Here is a 21,168-nt window from a genome sequence, read left to right on the forward strand (position 1 = left end):
CAAATATGTCTTGAATTAGCCTGGAATCCAACATGAAATAGAGAATAACTCCTATAGAAATAACAAGAAAATGTTTTTAAAAATAATTCTTCAAGTTGGAAGAAAGCTTACCTCATAGAAATGCTCTCAGTTTCTTTTCCTGAAAGTCTCAGCATCGTCCTGATGATTTTCCCTTTCTCCCTCCTCATGTCCACCTGGTTATCTGTTACTTTGGTTTGCAGATGATTCGGGAGCCTATCAGCCTCTTCGTTAGTCCATCTTTTCTGAAGACAGTCATTCTTTCTTGCCAGTATCACTGCAAGAACTTTCCAACTTCTCTTCCTGTTTCAGTTCCCCTTCTCCATGCTACTCACCTTGCCAAGGTGACCTTTCCATAGAAGGATCTCATTGTATTAAGTTCAAACATTGGCAATGTTTGGCCCTCTCTTGACCTCAAAAAGAGCCATTTAATAGAGTTCAACTAGATACCAGCATGTTGCTTGAAGTCTTTGGTGGCATCTGATGACAAGTTTTTTGAGAGGACATCAATGTACTCCGTTTTCTGGTCACTTACTCAGAATTACATATGCCAGAGTGGTATTCCAGAACCTTATTTCCCATAGATGCTATTTGCTAGAAAACAGACAGCAAAGAGCAGATATATATCATTAAAATGCAATGTTCAAATCAAGTAATAAAACATATCAATGCCTCCCTGTATTACCAGTCGAACTGTATCCTTTCTGAAATCAGTACATGATTTCTCTCACTATGGAATTGTCACAACCTCAGTGCCAGTCCTGATGCTATGAATATTAGCTGAATGACCTTGGGCAAGTCCCCTAACCGTTTTGAGCTTCATTTTTCTTATATAAGAATTAGGCATATAAATAGCACTTAACTCATTGGGCGTTCCTGAAAATTAAATGAATAGTATATAAAAAGTGTTAAATATGATGAGTAGCACCTAGTAAGTCCTCTTAGAAGTTGGGCTACCATTGCCCTTCTAGATCAATGCACGGTCAGGTCTACTAGGATCAGACTTCTCTTGGTCCCTTGTGATACTTCTACAGCTAAATGGCAAATCTCAGGGGCACCTGGATTGGTCAGATGGCTAAGCGTCTGCCTTCAGCTCAGGTAATGATCTCCAGGTCCTGGGATGGAGCCCCATGTCAGGATCCCAGCTCCACGGGGAGTCTGCTTCTCCCTCTCCCTCTGCCTCTCCCCCTGCTTGTGCTCTCTCTGTCTCTATCTCTCTCTTTCAAATGAATAAATAAAATCTTTTAAAAAAATAAAATAAATGGCAAATCTCTGGGGGCAGTTTGCCCAAGTCCCCCGAAGTCTGAGAGGAGGGAGAGACCTTTCTATAAATTCACATGTACTTAATGGGAGTCTTACCCCTCCCTTTTTTTTTTTCTTTAACCTATTCCTTATGAAAATATTACTACATTTTTCTTATACTTATGCAACTTGATGTGGAGAAATTTTAGATAGATTTTTCTAAATTCGAGTGATTATTGCCAGGGATATGAATTCCAAAATGAACTTAGTCAAGTTGCTAAGTTGCTTTGTGGATAATAATTTTTGCTTCATTTTATGAGAAAATATTGGTATTGCACTAAGTTTTTAAATAACACAAATTATACCCTCATTAATGATGTCAAATATTATTATTTAATACATTGCTCCAATTAATTATGTTTTTTAAATTAAACAGCTAATCTCTAACAAGTTATATTTAAATAATTATGTCTAATGCTAATGGGATAAAGAGTGTGTTCCAGCATTTTCTTTATAAATACAAAATAAGGTGACCTATAAAATTAAGTCTGACTTCTTTTCCTTGGCTAACCAGCCCCTTAGCTTCTGCCCTTAGACTCCCATCTTCTTGTGCTCCCACTAACCACAAGAAGCTAATGCTTCCAACACCCTGAAAGGTTTAGGATCGCTGTGTATCATGATGCTGGGACTGTATACGTGTTAGTCTTCACCCTGGGGGGTCCTATCCTCCCTTTGCCTGGAAGGAAATCACGTGTTCTGCCCCAAGAGAAAGCTCTCATGCCTCCCTCTGACAGACTTATTTGTTCCACACACTGAGCTCCCAGGGTGCACTAGAACATTCACTGAACAACACTGTAGCTGACCTCTGAGTACCTCTGACCCCCCCCACCCCTTCCCCCAACTCCACTCCTGGGCTTTTCTGTATTCACTTCCCGAGCAATAGCCCCCAGTATATGGGAGCTGGATTAAAGCTTATTCCCTTCCCTTTTTTTCCCCTAAATTAATGAATACAGACATGAATAAAAGAAAATCTCTAGACAAGCAATAAGTGTTTATTGCATGAATGAATGGATTAAATTAGTAACTCTAAGATACTAGATATCTAGCTGTCGAGTACAGTAGATGTGCTTCATTGTGTTCTTATCGTTATTGCTATGTTCATCAGTAATTAGTAAGTAAAAATACTACCTGATATAACATGCTACCAGATGAAGGTAAAACATCTATGTAATAGTGCTATTTTCACTTATATTAAAGAGACTTTTGAACAAAAGGTATGATAATAATAATAAAACGTAGTTTATATATAATGTGTGAAATAATTTTACACATGTGTTTCTGCCCTTTGTTACAATTCTGTTACTACAGTATCATGACTTTGTTAAGGGCTATTTATTTACTCCTGTCTTGGACCAAATTGCTATGACATATTATACATCAAATTAAATTTTATTGTAATAGATTGCATAATGCATTTTATTATGATGTTTATAATAATTTATCACAGCCCCTTCTGCCGCGATTTTATTTTGTGACTCCTTGTGACAAACTTGCTGGCTTGCTTCTGACAGGACCCTCACCGTCTCCTTTGTCCCATCACGGTTACGATCATCAGAGGCTGTCCTCTAATGAGTTAATCATTTGATATATTCCAAAATAGGCCATATTTGTCGCTTAAAATTATAACTTTTTTTCATTAACCCAATTCAAGCTGTGCCTAGTTAACCGCTCAAATCCGAATACTCCCTTGAAGGTCAACAGTTTAGAGTAAAAGTGATTCTATCAGTTAACACCCTATTAGTTAAATTCCCTTAGAATTACATGTGGCATAAATTAGAATTGACTTGTTAGAGTTAGGGCAACCTCCCTCTGAAGGTACTGACAACTTTCTCTCACATCTTGTGAAAACACTTGACTCCTCAGCAGTCGGCTTGTACAACATGGAAGTCTATTGGAAACAATTCACATCTTTTAACATTTATATGATGTAGAGAGTGGCGGTCCTTCTTGCCATCGAGAAGATGAATAACCAACATCATATAATATCTGATAATGTATCGGCTTCATTCTTGTCCCACTTACCCTGTGATTCCTGCCACTGATGGTACGGAATGGGTAGCCATGACCACTCCGCCTGTCCTGTAACCTCATTATCAGGAAAGAGATGTATGGTCATGGTGATAACTTGCAGATAACTGTAAATGGATTACTTTTAACCAAAATAGAATCATGCATCCACAAAATGGTGGTTTTCATCCCAGGATTGATGGTAGGTGGTAGCATATATGTTCAGAAACCAATAGCTCTCCGTGTTTTGTTTTGTTTTGTTTCGTTTTTTTCCTACAACTGAGATCAGAATTCATTGCTTTGTAAACTCCTTGGAATCCCTGGGTGTTTCAGAAGGCAGGGAGATTTGATTGTGTTCTTACAACAAAAAGGCCTGTGTAAAGAATTCTTTTAGGCTATAACAATAGCAACACAAAATCTTTTTATCTGAAATCTGAGAGCCTGATAGAAGCATAGAATTTGGGAGACAGCTCCCAAGATAACAAAATAGAGCCTTTAAATAGCAGTGCTGATTTTGTTTTTCCATGGAGACTCTCCACCTTCCAAACCCCATCCTGCAAATTTTGAACTTCTACCCATGTCTGCCTTTTTCATTTTAACTGGAAGCACCTGATTCCAGTCCTTCCATTCCTAGGGCAGAGAACACAAAATATTTGCCTAGGGCAAGCCAACTGTTAATCTCCTGTAAAAACACCAATCACATTGAATTTTAGCAAATGATCTTGTAAAGAAGGGGCCCATTCTAGCACTGTCACTTACGCAGTTTCAAAAGTTAAAGTATGAATTCTCTTACACACCCCACCTCTTCAATTTCTGTGGCTGGCTAGTAGAAATCACGAGAGACATAGGGCTATCCCTCATCTGGGGGTAGAGTGGATTTTTCTTGTATTAGGAATGGGTCTTTTTTTTTTTTTTCTGCCATTCCATAATTGGTATTCATTTTGAGCATTTTCTGTATATAAAGCAAGGAGGAAGAACTAGGAAAGTTACACATTAATCTGAAACACATCTTTGACCTCCAAGGGAAAGTGCAGTGAATAAGTGCACTAAAGTCAAATGAGTAATTATTTCTAGCCCATGGAATCATGGGCTCTTTATCAGGTAAATAACATTTGGGCTTGATCTTCAGACATATGAGGGTTTTCATTGCCAGTGGTGAGAAGGATAGCATTGCAGGTAGAGTCCCCTTGAGCCAAGTCAGAGAAACAGCGAAGCCCCACATGGATTTGCGGAGAGGCGAGAGACCAACTTTAATGGAGGGATTATGTGGGAGAATATAGAATATAGTTTGAAAAGTGGGATAAAGAAATAAGTAGAGATCAGATTGCAGGAGCTCCTATTTCTCCCAGGTTTGTAATATCAAGTCTCTGTAATAGAAGTATTGATATAAACCAAAACTCTATTAACTTAAGGGGTAGAGAAAGCAACCAAGGTTTTCTGAGAGCTCACAAAGTGCCCACTGTAAAAGGTCTTTGCTTATAATATGTGTTTAAGATATTGATACTAAGTAAAAAAAAAATTTAAACTGTTTATATAAAGATGGCTTCATAAAAGTCATTTACTAAAATAAATAGAAAAATATGATATGTATATGGAAAGATACATATGTCTGTCTATCTATCTGTCTATCTATCTATCTATCATCTATCTATCTATCTCGGTTCTTACTTTAAAACTTTTCCATCATTTGAACCATAAATCTCAGCTTCTTTTGTTGAAATATACTTTGCATATAACATCCTGTAAATTTAAGGTGTACAACATGTGAATTTGATACATTTATATATTGTAATATTACTGAAACACCTTCTTTACCGTCCGCCTACCTAATCACTTAAAGCCACCTGTCTGAGCTCAAACTGCACACTCACCAGGGCTTTTGTTCAGCTCAGACTCATTCCTCCAGTATTGCTTAAGCTTCTCACTCAAGCTGTGTCCTGCTGTGCTCTCCTATGAGGCTTTCGGTTTCTCATATGTACAGGTATTCTGACTTGAGAGGGGAGAAGGTGTTTGTGGAAACAGGAATACCACCTGAATCAAATCTACAAGTCCTATGACATCGTCCCTTTGGAGAGGAGTTTCTGACGTTGGACTTTAGAACTACTGTTTCCTTTACTTGTAATTCCCTGACATTTTTTTCCAACACCCACCACAGATTCTTCTAGCTACAGATGACACAGTTTGGAGTTAGGTATCTCACAGGATACGGTGGGATTTATGAAGCTCTTTATAATATCAGCGGACTTCTACAAATCTCCAATTACATTAGTATGACTGGGGGAATAAAAAAAAACAAACGAACAAACAAAAAAAGAAACCATGTCTCCCCGCCCCTGGATAAAGGGATCTCAGCACAGAAACATAGATTCACAGTGATGTGCATAAACCCCAGCAAATTGTTAATTTCCCATCGGTTACTCTCAACCCTCTGGGGAAGAATGGGGAGGAAATGTAACAAAGAAGAGGAGTTTAGGTTACAGTCTCTCACCACTCCTGCCACCTGTACATGCCAAGGATGGGAAAGAGAGGGTGCATCCTTGTGAGAGTCTCAAGGTTTCGGAAAGCTGGATTCTTTTTCTTTGGGCTCAAGGAGTACATAAACTTCAGTCCTGGGACCAGCAAGGGGAAAGGAGCAACATGAACCATGACCCATTTTGTCACCTCAGACTTTATCAGAGGGTGATTCTCATTACCACCCATGCTAACCAGCCACATGCCTGTGTCTGGTTGTATCAGAAGTCACCTCAGCCAGAATTCTATCTAGGCTTGTAGGTGTCCACAATTCGAGGAAAGAGGATGGTAAACCAATGAAGATCCAAATACCAAATGGAGTTTTCTGGGGACAGAAGAAAGTGGGTGATTCTAAACCCCAGTAAAAACAGGATTTCCTCAGTGACCTCCGTGGAGACATCAACTGGCCTTGGAAGTTACCATCTGCTTCCTTACCCTTAATTTCCTTAAATGTGTTCATGGCCTCAAACTGGTTTAAAACTAGTATTCACTATCTGTACCACCAGCACTATTATTTGCATGTCTTTTGTGAGCCATTATGAGTCGAAAATGTTCACCAGAACATAAAATCATGTCAGAAAGAGAAAAACGTGGAGGAGTTTAAAAATGAGCACTTTCTGAAAGAAGGGAAGGGCAGAATGGCATACTGCTTTCATTGGCTGAGAGCGATGGATGGCGTTCGCTTCCACTGTGAGACCAACGATATTGAAACATTTATAACATTAAGAGTTCTGTAGCAAATAAGTTCAGTGGGGCACTTAAGGAGATATGCCTATAAAGTTGTGAGTCAGAACATCAATGCACAGATTACCCTTTAACTTTTCAAAGGATCAAAACCTATGTCCGCATTCTGAAATTTCTTAATTTGATTTGTTTTTGCTGAGAAATCACCCCTGACCTTTCCCTTCGCATAATTTATCCTTGAAATGTTGTTTATTTTATTTCTGGTAACCAGGTTTATTTCTTTGTGGTTTTGAAGCACATAAGAAAAGGAAAGTCCTTGTAACAGTGGAATGGCCATAGCTCTTAGCAGAGAAAAGTTGGACCAAAAATTACACAGAAATCTAAGTGGTTGCAGCAAATGTGTACTTCTCTCAGATATTCTGTTATCCAGACAATGAGAAAATGATCTTTTGCAAGGTTTTGAAATGATGAATTTTTCACAGTGTAACTGAGTGAGACACAAACACAGTTTGTTTGGTGCCACTCTAGAGTGTTGTTCTGGGTTTTGTTTGCATCCATTGAAACTTACATTGCACCACGTGTCCCACTGCTCAAGGGAATGTTGCAAATGGCAGAATATTTCAGTTTGCCCCATTCTGTTGTGGCTCTTTAGCAGTTACCTGCAAATATTTAGTAGGATGTATTTGGAACTGTTCAATGAGAAAACACAGTGAGAATGGTGGAAAGCTGGTATGAGAGTGGGTATCTTTTGAACACTGCAACGAGAGAGCCTGAGGAATACCATCATCATTCATTTCTTTTTTTGTTTTGTTTTAATTTATTTTATTTTATTTTTTTATTATTATGTTATGTTAATCACCACACATTACATCATTAGTTTTAGATGTAGTGTTCCATGATTCATTGTTTGTGCATAACACCCAGTGCTCCATGCAGAACGTGCCCTCTTTAATACCCATTACCAGGCTAACCCATCCCCCCACCCCCTCCCCTCTATAACCCTCAGTTTGTTTCTCAGAGTCCACAGCATCTCATGGTTCTATCATCATTCATTTCTAAACTGACAAACTGAATTTTTAACAAACACCTTCTCTAGTCAGTTGGCATCCAGTCATCATGCTCTTGAACTGGATACCTATATGGGCTAATTAACTTCTCTAGGTCCCTTAGCTACAGAGTATGGCCAGCCACACACCCCAGACACCAACTCTGTTTTACCACCAGGTGAATGTCTAAAGCTAAAGACTGAGCAAAAGAATATGATTTGGCTCAGTGGTACTTCATCGACTATTCTAGATGAATAATTTAAAGTGCATGTCTGAAACCTCAGTGGATCCCTCAAAAATCTTCTTTCATACAATTTTTTTTTTGGCTCTTGATTATCCTCCACAGTGAATCAGCATCTTACATAGCTTTTTTTTTTTTTTTCCCCCAGGCCACTTAGGTCAAGTCACATATCATAGAAGTAAAGCTCTTGCTGACAAACTGGTTTCCTAAACACCTCACACACCATCTCCATCTCTCTCTGTCTCTGCTTTTGTTTTCATTCTTCTCTCACTAACCCACTCTCATCCTTTTTTATTCTGTATTTCTATTTTTGTGAAGAATTTGGACCACATCCCCCACATGGATTCACTTGTTCATTAAGAAGCAGGACATTTAGGGGCGCCTGGGTGGCTCAGTCGGTTGAATACCCTCCTCTTGATTTCAGCTCAGGTTATGATCTCAGAGTCGTGAGATCAGGCCCTGCATCAGTCTCCACACTCAGCATGGAATCTGCTTGAGATTCTCTCTCCCCTTCTCTCTCTGCCCCTCCCCTGGCTCGTGCTCTCTTTTTCTTTCTCTTTCTGAAATAAATAAATAAATCTTAAAAAAAAAAAAAAGAAGAAGAAGAAGAAATAGGACATTTATTGCCATGACTTTTTGGCGAGAATGTTGTTGGACTTTTTCTAGACCTCTAGACCACTGGACAGAGCCCATGACTTTGATTTTGGCTGAATTAATATCTCCTCCCCTTTCTTCCTCAGGCAAAGTAGATTTTATATATCAATATTTGTTGGTTGAATTGACGGACACAGAAACCCTTGGTCTTATCTGATTGTCATACATCTTCTATGCCATGTGTAGCTTTAAGATATTGAAAACATTTTCTAAATACCCAAGATCTCTCTTTTCCCAACTATAAAATCATAATAGCACCCCATAGATATGTATATGGGTTTGCATTTTGAATGAAATGAAGCAAATGCAAAGCATCTGGCATATAGTAGGTGATAAGCAGTGCTATTTTTTCCCACCTTTACCAATGGTGCCTGGTGCTTTTCTCTGTATACACGAAAGTCTCCATTACTGGAGTTATTTTCATAAACAAAACAAAACAAAACAAAAAGCCCCAAATCCCAGGGAAATAATAAATTATATCCTTCCTCGTGAAAGTGTCGAATTAGTGACAGACTTCGTGATGGTGTGAAGAATTTGGCAAATGGGAAACTCTAGGGAATCATGCTGATTGTTCTGGGTGACGATGGATGGTGAGATATTTGTAATGGGCATAATCCGTATGTCTTTACGTGTTTATGTGTTATCTACTGGGCTGCTGGTGCCTCTTGGATGGGGCACAGAATTCACACAGCTCCGCTCCTGCAGGAAATAAATAGAGGGTCCAGGATGAAAATCACTGTGTGAACAGCATGTCCAAATACTCCCCTGGGAGGCATCCACCAAGGGAATTTGGTTGCATTTTCTCCTCTCCAAAAGTCAAGATTCAGGAGAGGCATTTCGAAGAGGCATTTGATGGGGCTTAGCTTTTTCAGGAGGGAGATGGGTGATAGGTAGTCTGGGGAGAACATGTAGGTTGAGTACAAGTGTCTGGAATTTTAAAAGTGTTCTCTTGCTTCTCAGTAGGTGCCTGCCTCTTGAGGTCTGGCATTCACCCAAGTCTTTAGCATTACCTCAGCATTTAAAGAGAAAACAAGTGAAAAGAGACTCCACAAAGCTGCATTTTAAGCAGCATCAACATCGAGTGCCACAGCCTGGGTTTGGTTCACCCTGTTAGCATGCAGAATTATTTTGCACTATAGAAAGCTGTCTTTTCCCAACCAAGAAAACAAACAAAACAAAAAAGGCAGAACTAATTAAGATCGTCATATCTCAATAAATATGCAAATGCAAAATCAAAACAAAGAAATTCTATCTATCACATCATAAATTTGCAAATTGCTGTACTGGGCTGGCTTGGAAGAATTGCGAGGGATAGAGACTTCTTAATGGCTTTGCTTAGAAACTGTTTGCAAGCCGAATTTATTGAGTTTATATGTGAGGATGAAGATGATGAAGTTGCCAGTATAAAAATTATTTTCATGCCTTGTCTGCAAATGCCATGGAGCAGGAAGAGAAATAAAAATTCAGTTAAGGTTTTGTGCTATGAAATTTGCTTCCCTTTACATCATTTCAAGAAGAAAGCTAGTAGGATAGGATGCCCATTTTATGGATGAAAACAGTGCAGCTCAGAGAAAGTAAGTTTCCCATTTCTCACTTGGTCTTTGGAGCCAGGATTCAAACCTTCAACAACTTGTCTGACTCCAAGTTTATGTTTTGATCCTGATTTGCATTTTTCCTACTGTACCACACGATTCTCCAACACCATCCAAAGTGACATTTGAATGTGTGTCTCCAAGCTCTCAAAGCATCCAGGTGAAAAGGAAGAAATAAAATCACTTCTCAGATGTTAACTCCATACACTTCCCACATCTGGGTATTAAGGAGCTGGAAACACAGTTTGATTTCTGCAAAAAGCATTTTAGTATCATTTTTCTCTCTAAAATAATCATTTTACGGCATCTGTCTATATAATATAATATTAGAAAACATAGAATCATGGAGGATGGCTCACTCAGGGCACTCCCAAGGACAGGCTGGGAAGTGTCAAACGTCACATCTGCCCACATTCTCTGGGCCACTGATTATTTTAAGTCACTCCCTTCTCACTGTCCAACTGCAGCCATGGTCAGACTCTAGGAGTATATTTTTCATATTATCCCATGTTTAGCAATTTTTTTCTACAAAATTATTTCTCGAGATCTTATCTCTTCCTTATGAGCTCAGTTTCCTTCTTACAGAAGGATACACAGTAGGGGTTCTTTCAGTGATGGTCCATGTCTGGGAAAGTGTATTTATTCTACCCTCATTCACAAAAAATTAAGGTGTGTTTGTTTGTTTTAGTATGTAATTGCAACTTGGGGTTTGTTTTCCCTCAGCATTTTCAAGACATTAATTCATTGTTTTGTTTTGTTTTCCTGGCTAGGTGTAACATTTCTATTAGTTGCCTAAATTGAAGCCTCTATTTCCCATTTTTATTTTATTTTATTTTATTTAAGATTTTTTTGTTTTTTTTTTTTTGACAGAGAGAGACACAGCAAGAGAGGGAACACAAGTGGGGGGAGCGGGAGAGGGAGAAGCAGGCTTCCCGCGGAGCAGGGAGCCCGATGCGGGGCTCGATCCTAGGACCCTGGGATCATGACCTGAGCCGAAGGCAGACGCTTAACGACTGAGCCACCCAGGCGCCCCCCGTTTTTATTTTTGAACTGATTATATTATCTATTGACTCGAGCCGTAAATGACCGATTCCAATTTGCATTTCCTTTCAACTCATACATTATTTGTATTAGTTATAAAATTGTTTTCACACTGACAAGATTTATAACATTTATATTCTATTTTATAAACATCATTTCCAGATTAGCCTTACATATTTAACATAGTTCTCTGCTCATCAACATTTTTCTAACCATGGCTTTCCCCTTTCTGAGATCTTTATTCTGTTTCATCTTCGAGTCGCTTAGATTTTCTCACGTAAGTCTTCCCCCAGCCTCGACCTCACCTCCCTAAGGGAAACAAATAACTTTATATTTCTTTAGGTCTTGCATGTATCCTTCTTTGGAAGATTTGCAAAATCTCTTGGCTTTTTGTAAAATATAAAATTAAAAACTTCCCTTGTAGTTGAGTTACTTTTGTACTTTGATCAAAAATCAGTTGGTCTTACCTGTGGGGATAGATTTCTGGGTTCTCTGTCCTATTTTGTCAACCTATGTGTCTATCACTTTGCCAGAACTTGTCTTGAAATTGGATGGAAGGATTCCTCCCTCCTACTTTATTTTTTAAACTTTTTTTTTTTAATTTTATTTATTTATTTGAGAGAGAGAATGAGATAGAGAGCATGAGAGGGGGGAGGGTCAGAGAGAGAGGCAGACTCCCTGCTGAGCAGCGAGCCCGACGTGGGACTCGATCCCGGGACTCCAGGATCATGACCTGAGCCAAAGGCAGTCGCTTAACCAACTGAGCCACCCAGGCGCCCCCTCCTACTTTATTTTTATTTTCAAAATTGCTTTAGCTATTTCTGGTTCCTTAGCCTTTCCGCATGAATTTTAGCATAACCTCATCCAGATCAATGGAAGTATTTTTGGAATTTTGATAAGAATCGTGTTAAATTTGTGTACCAATTTGGGGAAAATCACCATCTTTACAATGTTGAGCCTTCTGAGCCATGTACTTTTCTCCATTTATTTAAATCTTCTTGGATTCCTGTTATCAGTGTTTTTCATTTTTTTAGTATGCAAGTCTGGTATATCTTTTGTGCTATTAACATCTAGGTGTTTCATTTTTGTTTAGTGATTATAAAAGTTTAGTGATCTTAACATGTTCATTTTTACTAACTGAAGTAGAATTGATTTTTGAATGTTGATCTTGTTACCTATGACCTCATTGACCTTACTTATAGCTCTAGGAGTTATTTTTTGTTTACTTGGTTTTTGATTTTGTACATTTCCCAAATAGAGATGGTTTCATTTCTTGCTTTCCCGTCTATATGCTTTTATATTCTTTCCCCGCCTCACTGTGCTGGCTAGAGCTTCTAGAACTATGTTGAATGGCAGCAATGACAGTCGACATCTTTGACTTGTTCCTGATAATAGAGAAAAGCATTCAGTCTTTCACCATTAAGTATAATATTAACTATATGTTTTCATACGTGTTCTTTATCAAGGCCAGGAAGTCTTCTTTTATACTATCTTTTCTGAGGGTTTTTCTCTTTAATAGGTGTTGAATTTTGTCAAATGCATTTTCTGCATAAATGTATATGATCATGTGATTTTTCTTCATTAGCCTGTTAGTATATGGCTTCCCCTGATTGTTCTTTGAATATTGAACCAGTCTTGAATCCCTGGAATTAACTCCACTTGGTCAGGGTATATAATTCTTTTTTATATAATGCTGAACTCAATTTGCTAATAGTTTGTTAAGTAAGGATTTATATTCATGGGGGATATTGGTCAGTAGTTTTCTTTCCTCCTCCTTACTGTCTTTGTCTGGTTTTAGTCTCAGGGTAATACTTGGCTCATGAAATGAACAGGAAGTGTTCTCTCTTCTTTTGTTTTCTGGAAAAGATTGTGTAGAACTGGTGTTAATCCTTTTTTAATCATGTTGTGTAATTCTCCAGTGAGAATATCTGGCCCTAGAGATTTCTTCTTCAAGAGTTTAAATTATAAATTCAGATTTCTTAAGCGTTATAGAACTAGTCAAATGATCTATTTCATATTAAGTGAATTGTTGTAGTTTGTACTTTTTGAGGAATTGGTCCATACTATCTAAGTTGTCAAATTTATGTGCATAGAGTTTTTTGTGGTATTTCCTTATCCTTTCAATGCCTGCCCAGTCTATAGTGGTAGTCCTGTTTCATTCCTGATGTGGTATTTAATGCCTTCCTTCTTTTTTTCTTTGTTAGTCTTGTTATAGGCTAGTCAATTTTATAGATTTTTTTTCATTGATTTTTCTCCATTGTTTTTCTGTTTCAGTTACATTGGTTTCTGTTTCTTTATTATTTCCTTCCTTTTTTTTTCTACTTGCTTTGGGTTTATTTTGCTCTTATGTTTCTTCTTAAGGTAACAGCTTAGATTTTTTATTTTAGACTTTTCTAAGGTAGCATTCACTGCTATAAATTTCCGTCTCACTATGGCTCTATCTAAGTCGCACAGATTTTGATAGGTTATATTTGCAATTTCATTCAATTCAATGTATTTTTTTCTTTCCCTTGAAATATCCTATTTGACCTCCTGAATTATTTAGAAGTGTATTTACTTACTTTCCAAGTGCTTGGGAACTTACCTTTTGTCTTTCCGTTTTCGATTTCTGGCTTGATTCCACTCTGATCCAAGAATACACTCTGTACAATTTTGCTCCTTTTAAATTTATTGAGCCTCATGTATGGCTGAGGATATGGTCTATCTCGGTATATATTCTGTGTGCATTGAAAAGGAATGTGTATTCTGTTGTTTAGGGCTGAAGTATTTTATTAATGTCAATTATATCTTGTTGGTTGATAGTGTTGTTGATTTTCTGTCTAGTTGTTTAATCAACAATTACTGAGAAAAGAATATTGAAGTCTTGAGCTATAGATATAGATTTGTTTAGTTCTCCTTTCAGTTCTATCAGGTTTTGTTTCACATATTTATGCAGTTCTGTTTGGTGCATACACATCAGGAGTGCTATGACTTCTTGATGTATGGACATTTTTATCATCATACACCTCTATGTCCCTGGATATTTCCTTTATTCTGATGGCTACCTTATCTGATATTAATAGAGCCACTTCTTTTTTTTTATTAATGTTTATGTGGATATCTTTTCCATCCTTTCACTTTCAACCTACCTCTTTAATTATATTTTCAGTGAGTTATTATAGACAGTGTACAATTTGATCACCTTTTTTAATCCACTCTGACAATCTCTCTTAATTGGTGTATTTAGACAATTTAAATTAATGTTATTCTTATGTTAGGGCTAAGCCTTCCATTTATTGTTTTTCCATTTGTTCTTTCTCTCTCTTTTTTAACTGTTTTCTTTCTCCTGTCTTCTGGGAGTGAATATTTTCTAGAATTCCATTTTGATTTATCTGTAGGATCTTGAGTGTATCTCTATGTATAACATTTTTAGTTCTGTAAATATTCCATTATATACACATAACTTATTATAACCAACTGGTGTCACATTTTTACCAATTCAAGCGAACTATAGAAAACTTACTTGCCTGTACCTTCCTTTGCCCTCCATCTTTCATATAATTATCTTAAATATTTACATAATACAAGGAGAACCATGTCACACAAGTTTATAATTTTGGCTTCAGCTGTTAAACCTAATTTTAATAATTCAAGAAGAAAAGGAAAAGCTATTTGATTTATCCCTATGTTTACTTTTTTTTTTTTAGATTTTATTTATTTATTTGACAGAGAGAAACACGGCGAGAGAGAGAGAGCACAAGTAGGGGGAGTGGGAGAGGGTGAAGCAGACTTCCTGTGGAGCAGGGAGCCCGATGTGGGACTCAATCCCAAGACCCTGGGACCATGACCTAACCTGAGCCAAAGGCAGACACTTAACCGACTGAACCACCCAGGCGCCCCTCCCCCATGTTTACTCTTTTGTTTCTTTCTTTCTTCCTTATGCTCCAAAATTTCTTCTGCTATTATTTTATTTCTGTTTAGTATTCCCTTTAACCATTCTTACAGGGTGGGTCTGCTGGCAACAAATTCTAAAAACTTTAGTTCCTATAAGAATGCCTTTAATTTTCCCATCCTTTTTGGAGGATATTTCTTTTCTGATTTCAGAATCCTAGCCTGATAATTCTTTTCTTTCAACCACGAAGAATGAGTGTGCCATTTTCTCCTAACCTCTATGGTTTCTGAGGCAAACACTGCTGCTGTTCAAGTTATGTTTTCCCTATAGTGTCATTCCCCTAAAGTTTCTCTCTCACTGCTTTCAAGATTTTTAATGTGTCATTGGTTTTCAGAAATTTGTTGGCCATCTGTCTTGGTATGGATTTCTTTGAGTTTATCCGTTTGGGGTTTGCTCAGCTTCTTGTACTTGTAGGTTTATGTCTTTGCCAAGTTTAAGAAGTTTTCAACCCTTAATTTGAATACTTTTTCAGATTTTCTTCTTTTGAGACTCTGATGGGATCTTTTGTTATAGTGCCACAAGGTCTTGATGTCCTGCTCATTGGTTTAGTTTATTTTCATTCTGTTGAGACTGAGTAATTTCTGTTGTTCTATTTTCAAATCCACTGAATCTTTCTGCTGTCTCTTCCATTCTGCTGCTGAGGCCGCCTGCTGAATTTTTTATTCATTCATTTTATTTTTATTTTTCAGTTTTCAACTTTCTACCTTATTCTTCTTTATATCTTAATTTCTCTGCAAGACTTTCTATTTCTTTGCCACATTTTCCATTTCTGTTATTGTACACTTCTCACTTCTAAAGTTTCATTTGCTTTTTCTTTATACCCCATATATATAAATATATATGTAAACAATATATACCCCATATACATAAATAATATATAAAAATATATATTTTTTTCTTTGCTGAGATTTTCCATTTCTTTACTGAGACATTCTATTTCTTTTCATGTGTGTCCGTAATTCTCAATGGAGCACTTGGGTGATGTCTGCTTTAAAATCCTCATTAGATAATTCTAACCTCTCTGTCATGTTGATATTTGTATCTATTAGTTGTCCTGATTCTTGGTGTGATGAATAATTTTACATTGAAACCTGACATTTGGGTATTACACTATGAGACTAAGATCCGATTTAAATCTTATGTTTGAACTTGTCTCCTCCAACACCACTCAGACAGGAGAAGAATGGGCCTTGTTACAGGCAGGTGGAGGTGAAAGTCTAGGTTCCCCGTTTTACCACATTGACACCCTGGGTGCTGGGCAGTAGGGAGAGTTTCAGGTCCCCCCTAGACCTTCACTAATATCACTCTGGGTTCAAGGAGCAGGAGGGCCTTCTGCTGCTCTCCACTGGCACTGGTAGGTAGGGGTCAGTCTTATTACCAACAGTTGTGTATGGAAGTTCAGGCTCCCCCCTGGCCTCCAGTGGTATTGAGGGGTCAGGGACCTCATTATTGTGCCCTAGGAATGAAAGTTCCAACTCCCTATCCTGCCTTCTCTGATGCCTCAGCTTGGGGGAAAGAAAGGGCTTGTGGGCACCTTGTTACAGTCTAGTGAGAGTAGAAGTCTAAGCTCCCTGCTTCTCTTGGTGGGGTAGGGTTGGGGCCACTGTTTTTTCTGTGGTTTTTGGCTGGAGTAGAGCTAGTAGTATAGTTTAAACTCATCCTTCTTGCTAGGCTGCCTCTTTCCTTACCATTTGGCTAGATAGAACTAGCTCTTGTTGGGGCTGTTTTTGTCCACACCTGTTAGCATTTCTAGGTTGTCAGCTTGTCTAACTCCAAGTCTGGGATATAAGAGGCAAAGAGAAATGTCAGGAAGCTCACCACCATATTGTCCTTTAGTCCCAAGACCTCATCTCGTCTGCTTCCTTCCCTCCATATGTCATTCACATTTTAGTCTTCTTATGTCTGTTTTATATAAAATATCCAGGATAATTTATAAGGAGAAAAAAAGAGAAGTACTTCTCTGTCTATAGAGAAGTGGAAGTCCCTAAATATGTAATTTGATTTTCTAAGTTATTAGAATATTTGTACTCTATTTGGAGAAATAAGTGAGAGACGTAATTAAACTTTTTTAGGCCTTTACATATATAAGTTAACTATAAATGTAAATATATATTTACATATATAAACTAAATATAAATATAAATCTACATATATAAATATATATAAGTAAATATATGATTTAATACTATATTATACATTGTATATTATATAATATGTATTTATTTTATATTACATTATATATATCAGTAGCAAAGGAAACCATATTTGTTGAAATCAATAAAATGCACTAATGTGATAATTATGGTTTAATTCATATATAAAACCTTTGAAAAAGAAATCAAGAAAAAAGTAATTCCCCCCAAAGATGGTCCAAAATGGTATATATGTATTTTTCTACATACATACTTGTTATATGTTCAATTTGGCAACTGTTTATTTTATGTCTACTATATTATTAGCACATTCTAGACTTTCTATAGAATAATAATAGAATTAGGCAGAGGCTTGGGCCTTATTCACAATAGGACTGTAAATGTTATTAAGGATCAAAACAAATTAAGTGAATATGTGAAGATTAATATTTAAAGGGAGAAAATTTCAAAGAGATAGAGCTATCAAGACAGTTATTTGGTGATTAAGATGAGCTTTTAAAAATGATATATCTTGGGGCACCTGGGTGGCTCAGTCGTTGAGCGTCTGCCTTCAGCTCAGGTCATGATCCCAGGGTCCTGGGATCGAGCCCCGCATCGGGCTCTCTGCTCCGCAGGAAGCCTGCTTCTCCCTCTCCCACTCCCCCTGCTTGTGTTCCCTCTCTCGCTGTGTCTCTCTCTGTCAAATAAATAAATAAAATCTTTAAAAAAAATGATATATCTTATTTGGTTGGATGCTGAGGAGTTGTAAGATCATTTTAGAGATGAGAAATTGGTTACCTGAATAAAGGCTTGGAAAAACATTCAGTCTGATATGTTTGGGTGATCACAACCAGAACAGCCTGATGACTTTATTGTGGCGGGAAAGGTCCAGGTCCATGAGTGATTGGAGCAGACTCTGCAGTGGAGGAAAGACAGGCCCTCATTAGGGGAAGACTGACCTTGTTGTTTACTTATGGACTCCTGCCAACTGGACCCCATAGGGAGCATCCCATCCATCAATATCCATATTGCATTAATAAACAAGGAAGAGTCATTGCAAATTCCAAATCTGGAAGTGGCATAATAGAAATGATGCTTTAGAAAAATTATTAGCAGTGCAAATTTGAATGGTTTTGCTGTAGTTATAACCCAGGTGTGAAGCAACAAAGCTCAATGCCTGCCACCTTCAACACCATGGTTCACCCTCTTCTTTCATATCCACAGTAGAGCAGTAGATTTAAAATTTGTTGATGGCCTTTACTCTGCAAGACACTCTGCTAGATAGCATCTGTGTACTTTCTCATTTAGTCTGCACAATAGCTCTTAAGGTACTATTGCTATTCTGTGAGGCTGGGGGTTTTCCAAGGTCTCATGGCCAGGATTGACGCTCAGGCTCTTGACATCATACAGCATGTCATCTGGGTCCCTCATATGGTGATGGCTGACTCACAGGCAATCAGTTTTTGCTGACTTGAGCTCGTGTTACAGTTGGGCAGCTCTTACCTTCCTTTACTCAACTGCTTTATCACCCCCAATTCAGCTTGTAAAATATGATAACAGTTTAATGCTGTGGGACTGTGGAAACAAGATTCAGATTTCTTCCCCTTCCTCTCCATTCAGGCAATGTCCCACCAGACCTTCAGTTTAGGGTACCAAGGGCCTGGGGAGCATGGAAGCTGCTCTCATCAGTCAGTAGACAATTAGGAAACTGGACTCTGATTCATTTCCTGAGCTAACATGTAACCATGCTGCTGATTACCCATTTTCATTGTTTATGGTGAGGCAGGTGGATGAACAGCTCTGCCTGATTTATGTAGTACTTGCCTTCCATAAATCACAGAGTAGAAACCCAGCACACTGTTAATCCTAATTGGTTAAGTCCTAAGTAGGGAGTGATTAGAATGTCTTCAGGAAAGAAGGTACCTCATGCAAATGAGATAGATATCCAGTTCTTTGGGAAGAAATATCCCCTGCTCTCAATATGGGTTCAAGGTTTGTTGTCGATTCCTGTTGCCCCCTTCTACCTCTTGCTGGTCAACCCCTGCTGATCTTCCATTTGTAAATAAACTAACATAAAAGGGAGAGAAGGAAGATGATGGGATGTACAAACATAGCAGAAAGAGAATGCTGTTTGCCTGCTTACTCTCTCCTTTATTAATTTCAACCTGGATTGTCTAATTCTAATAAACCATCCATGATAATGAACGAGAGCTATGTAATGACTCATAGTGCTGTGAGTAGCAGTGGGATACATTAGGGCTTTTGGTCTTAGCTCCCTGAATTCCAATTCCACCCTTCCCTGGACACAGTTGACGTGGCATTCCCCAATACTCAGTGACAGTGACACCCTTCTCTGATATTTCACTTTGAGCCACAAAGACCCTGAAGACCTTAAGTATGTGAGGTTGTCCACCTCTTCTGATTGGAAACCTTCTGATCTGACTTAGAAATGCAGACTCTTCTGGCAAAGGAAGAAGGAATCTCAAAGATTTTATGTGATTTCCTCCCCCCATCTCAAAATAATGGTTGAGGACCCAGGGACTGTGTATGGGACACATTTAAAGGTCCAGGGGCTGTTGAGATGCAGACTCAGGGAAGATAACTTTCCTTCTCCCTTTCCAATCAATTGTAAATGCTCCTTCCTTTGGGTAACTTCTCTTTTCATTTCCTTCTCCTCTCTCCCCACCTCCCTCTCTCTGTTTTCCTCCCCTTCTGTATTTTTCATCCCTTTTTCCTTCCCTCCCTTCCTCTCCTTCCTCTCTTCTCCTGTTTCCTGGGAACCCACGGCAGACGCAGCAGCAGCGTGACCTCAGAACTGGATGATGAGCCCCCCTGCATGGAGGAGATTGATTACAGTACAGACAGCAGCTCAGACCCAGAAGGGAGCTTCTCTGAGCTGGACCGGCAGATCCAAGAGTGCGCTTTCCACAAGGATGAGGGAGGGGAAGAAGAAGAGGGGCCAGGCCAGGGAAGAAAAGCCATCCCTTAGCCCTGAGGTTCAGAGCGAGCTCCATGTCTCTCACCATGGACTAGCAGCTCTGTTGTTTCTTTACCACCACACATGTACAGCATCGGTGCCAAAAGCCAGCCCATGTGAGCCCAGCAACCTAATTCCAGAGTTTGTTCTAGTTTCATTAGGCATAGAGACTAGCTATGTTACAGTTATACCTTTTACATGCATAGTTAGGTGGCCTTTGGACCCCATGCAAGCTGCCATTATGCTAGAAAGGGCTACTCGCAGGATTACCATGGATCCTCTCAGCACTATTTTGAGCTCTTCTCCCTTCCTGTGCTTGAAACTGGAGGAGCCTGGAACTAGGAGTTGGGCTTCTTTTTGGCTTCTCAGCCAGATTTCTATATGGTTGTCTAAGTTGTTCTACATATGAGTGTTATCTCCTCTAGTTGTCTTCCTACTATAGCATCTGAGCTCCTCAGCACAAGTTATGAGCCCCACTGAGACTTCTGAGGGTCCTAGCAGGGTATTCAGCTGCTGAATTATTGAACATGAATGGCTGCACAGTGGAGAATTTGCAAGCATCATGCTTAGTCTGTTTTAATAGTGTATATTTTACAGATCCAGTATAATCCAGGAACTGTCCTAGATTCTAAGAGAAAAGGCACAGTACTGAATAAGACATGGCCATTGGTCTTTACAAACTTTAAAATCCTATGAATTCAGGCCACTAACCATAATGCAGGAAGGCAGCAAGTCGTAGTGGAAAAATCATTCATTTGAGATTCAGACAGACGTGGCTCATACCCTGGATACGGCAATCAGTTGTTAGGAGAACTAAGGCTACTAATTAGATTTCCCCAAACCTCAGTTTTCTTATACATACATTGGAGATGAACATTATCCATATTATAAAGTTATCATGAAGATGAAATGAGATAATATATAAAAGCGTACAGATTGGCACATGGTAGGCACTCAATAATGTTGGCTGGTTTTCCTTCATAACACAAGTAGAACATTCTGTATAGGCATTCTCAGTTACAGAAAACATTA

The 21,168-nt window shown here is 38.4% G+C and overlaps 1 protein-coding gene across 1 annotated transcript in view; it reads left to right on the top strand.

The window, feature by feature from the left end:
- The window catches only part of AGBL1 (AGBL carboxypeptidase 1), a 738,230-nt gene extending 718,082 nt beyond the window's left edge, over positions 1-20,148 (top strand). Inside the window, exon 23 of the mRNA XM_021680442.2 lies at positions 19,959-20,148. Coding sequence (XP_021536117.2) covers positions 19,959-20,148 — 190 coding nt within the window. The remainder of the gene's footprint in view (positions 1-19,958) is intronic.
- Positions 20,149-21,168: the final 1,020 nt, after the last annotated feature.

Source organism: Neomonachus schauinslandi, chromosome 9 (genome assembly GCF_002201575.2).
Source record: "Neomonachus schauinslandi chromosome 9, ASM220157v2, whole genome shotgun sequence".
Taxonomy (NCBI): domain Eukaryota; kingdom Metazoa; phylum Chordata; class Mammalia; order Carnivora; family Phocidae; genus Neomonachus; species Neomonachus schauinslandi.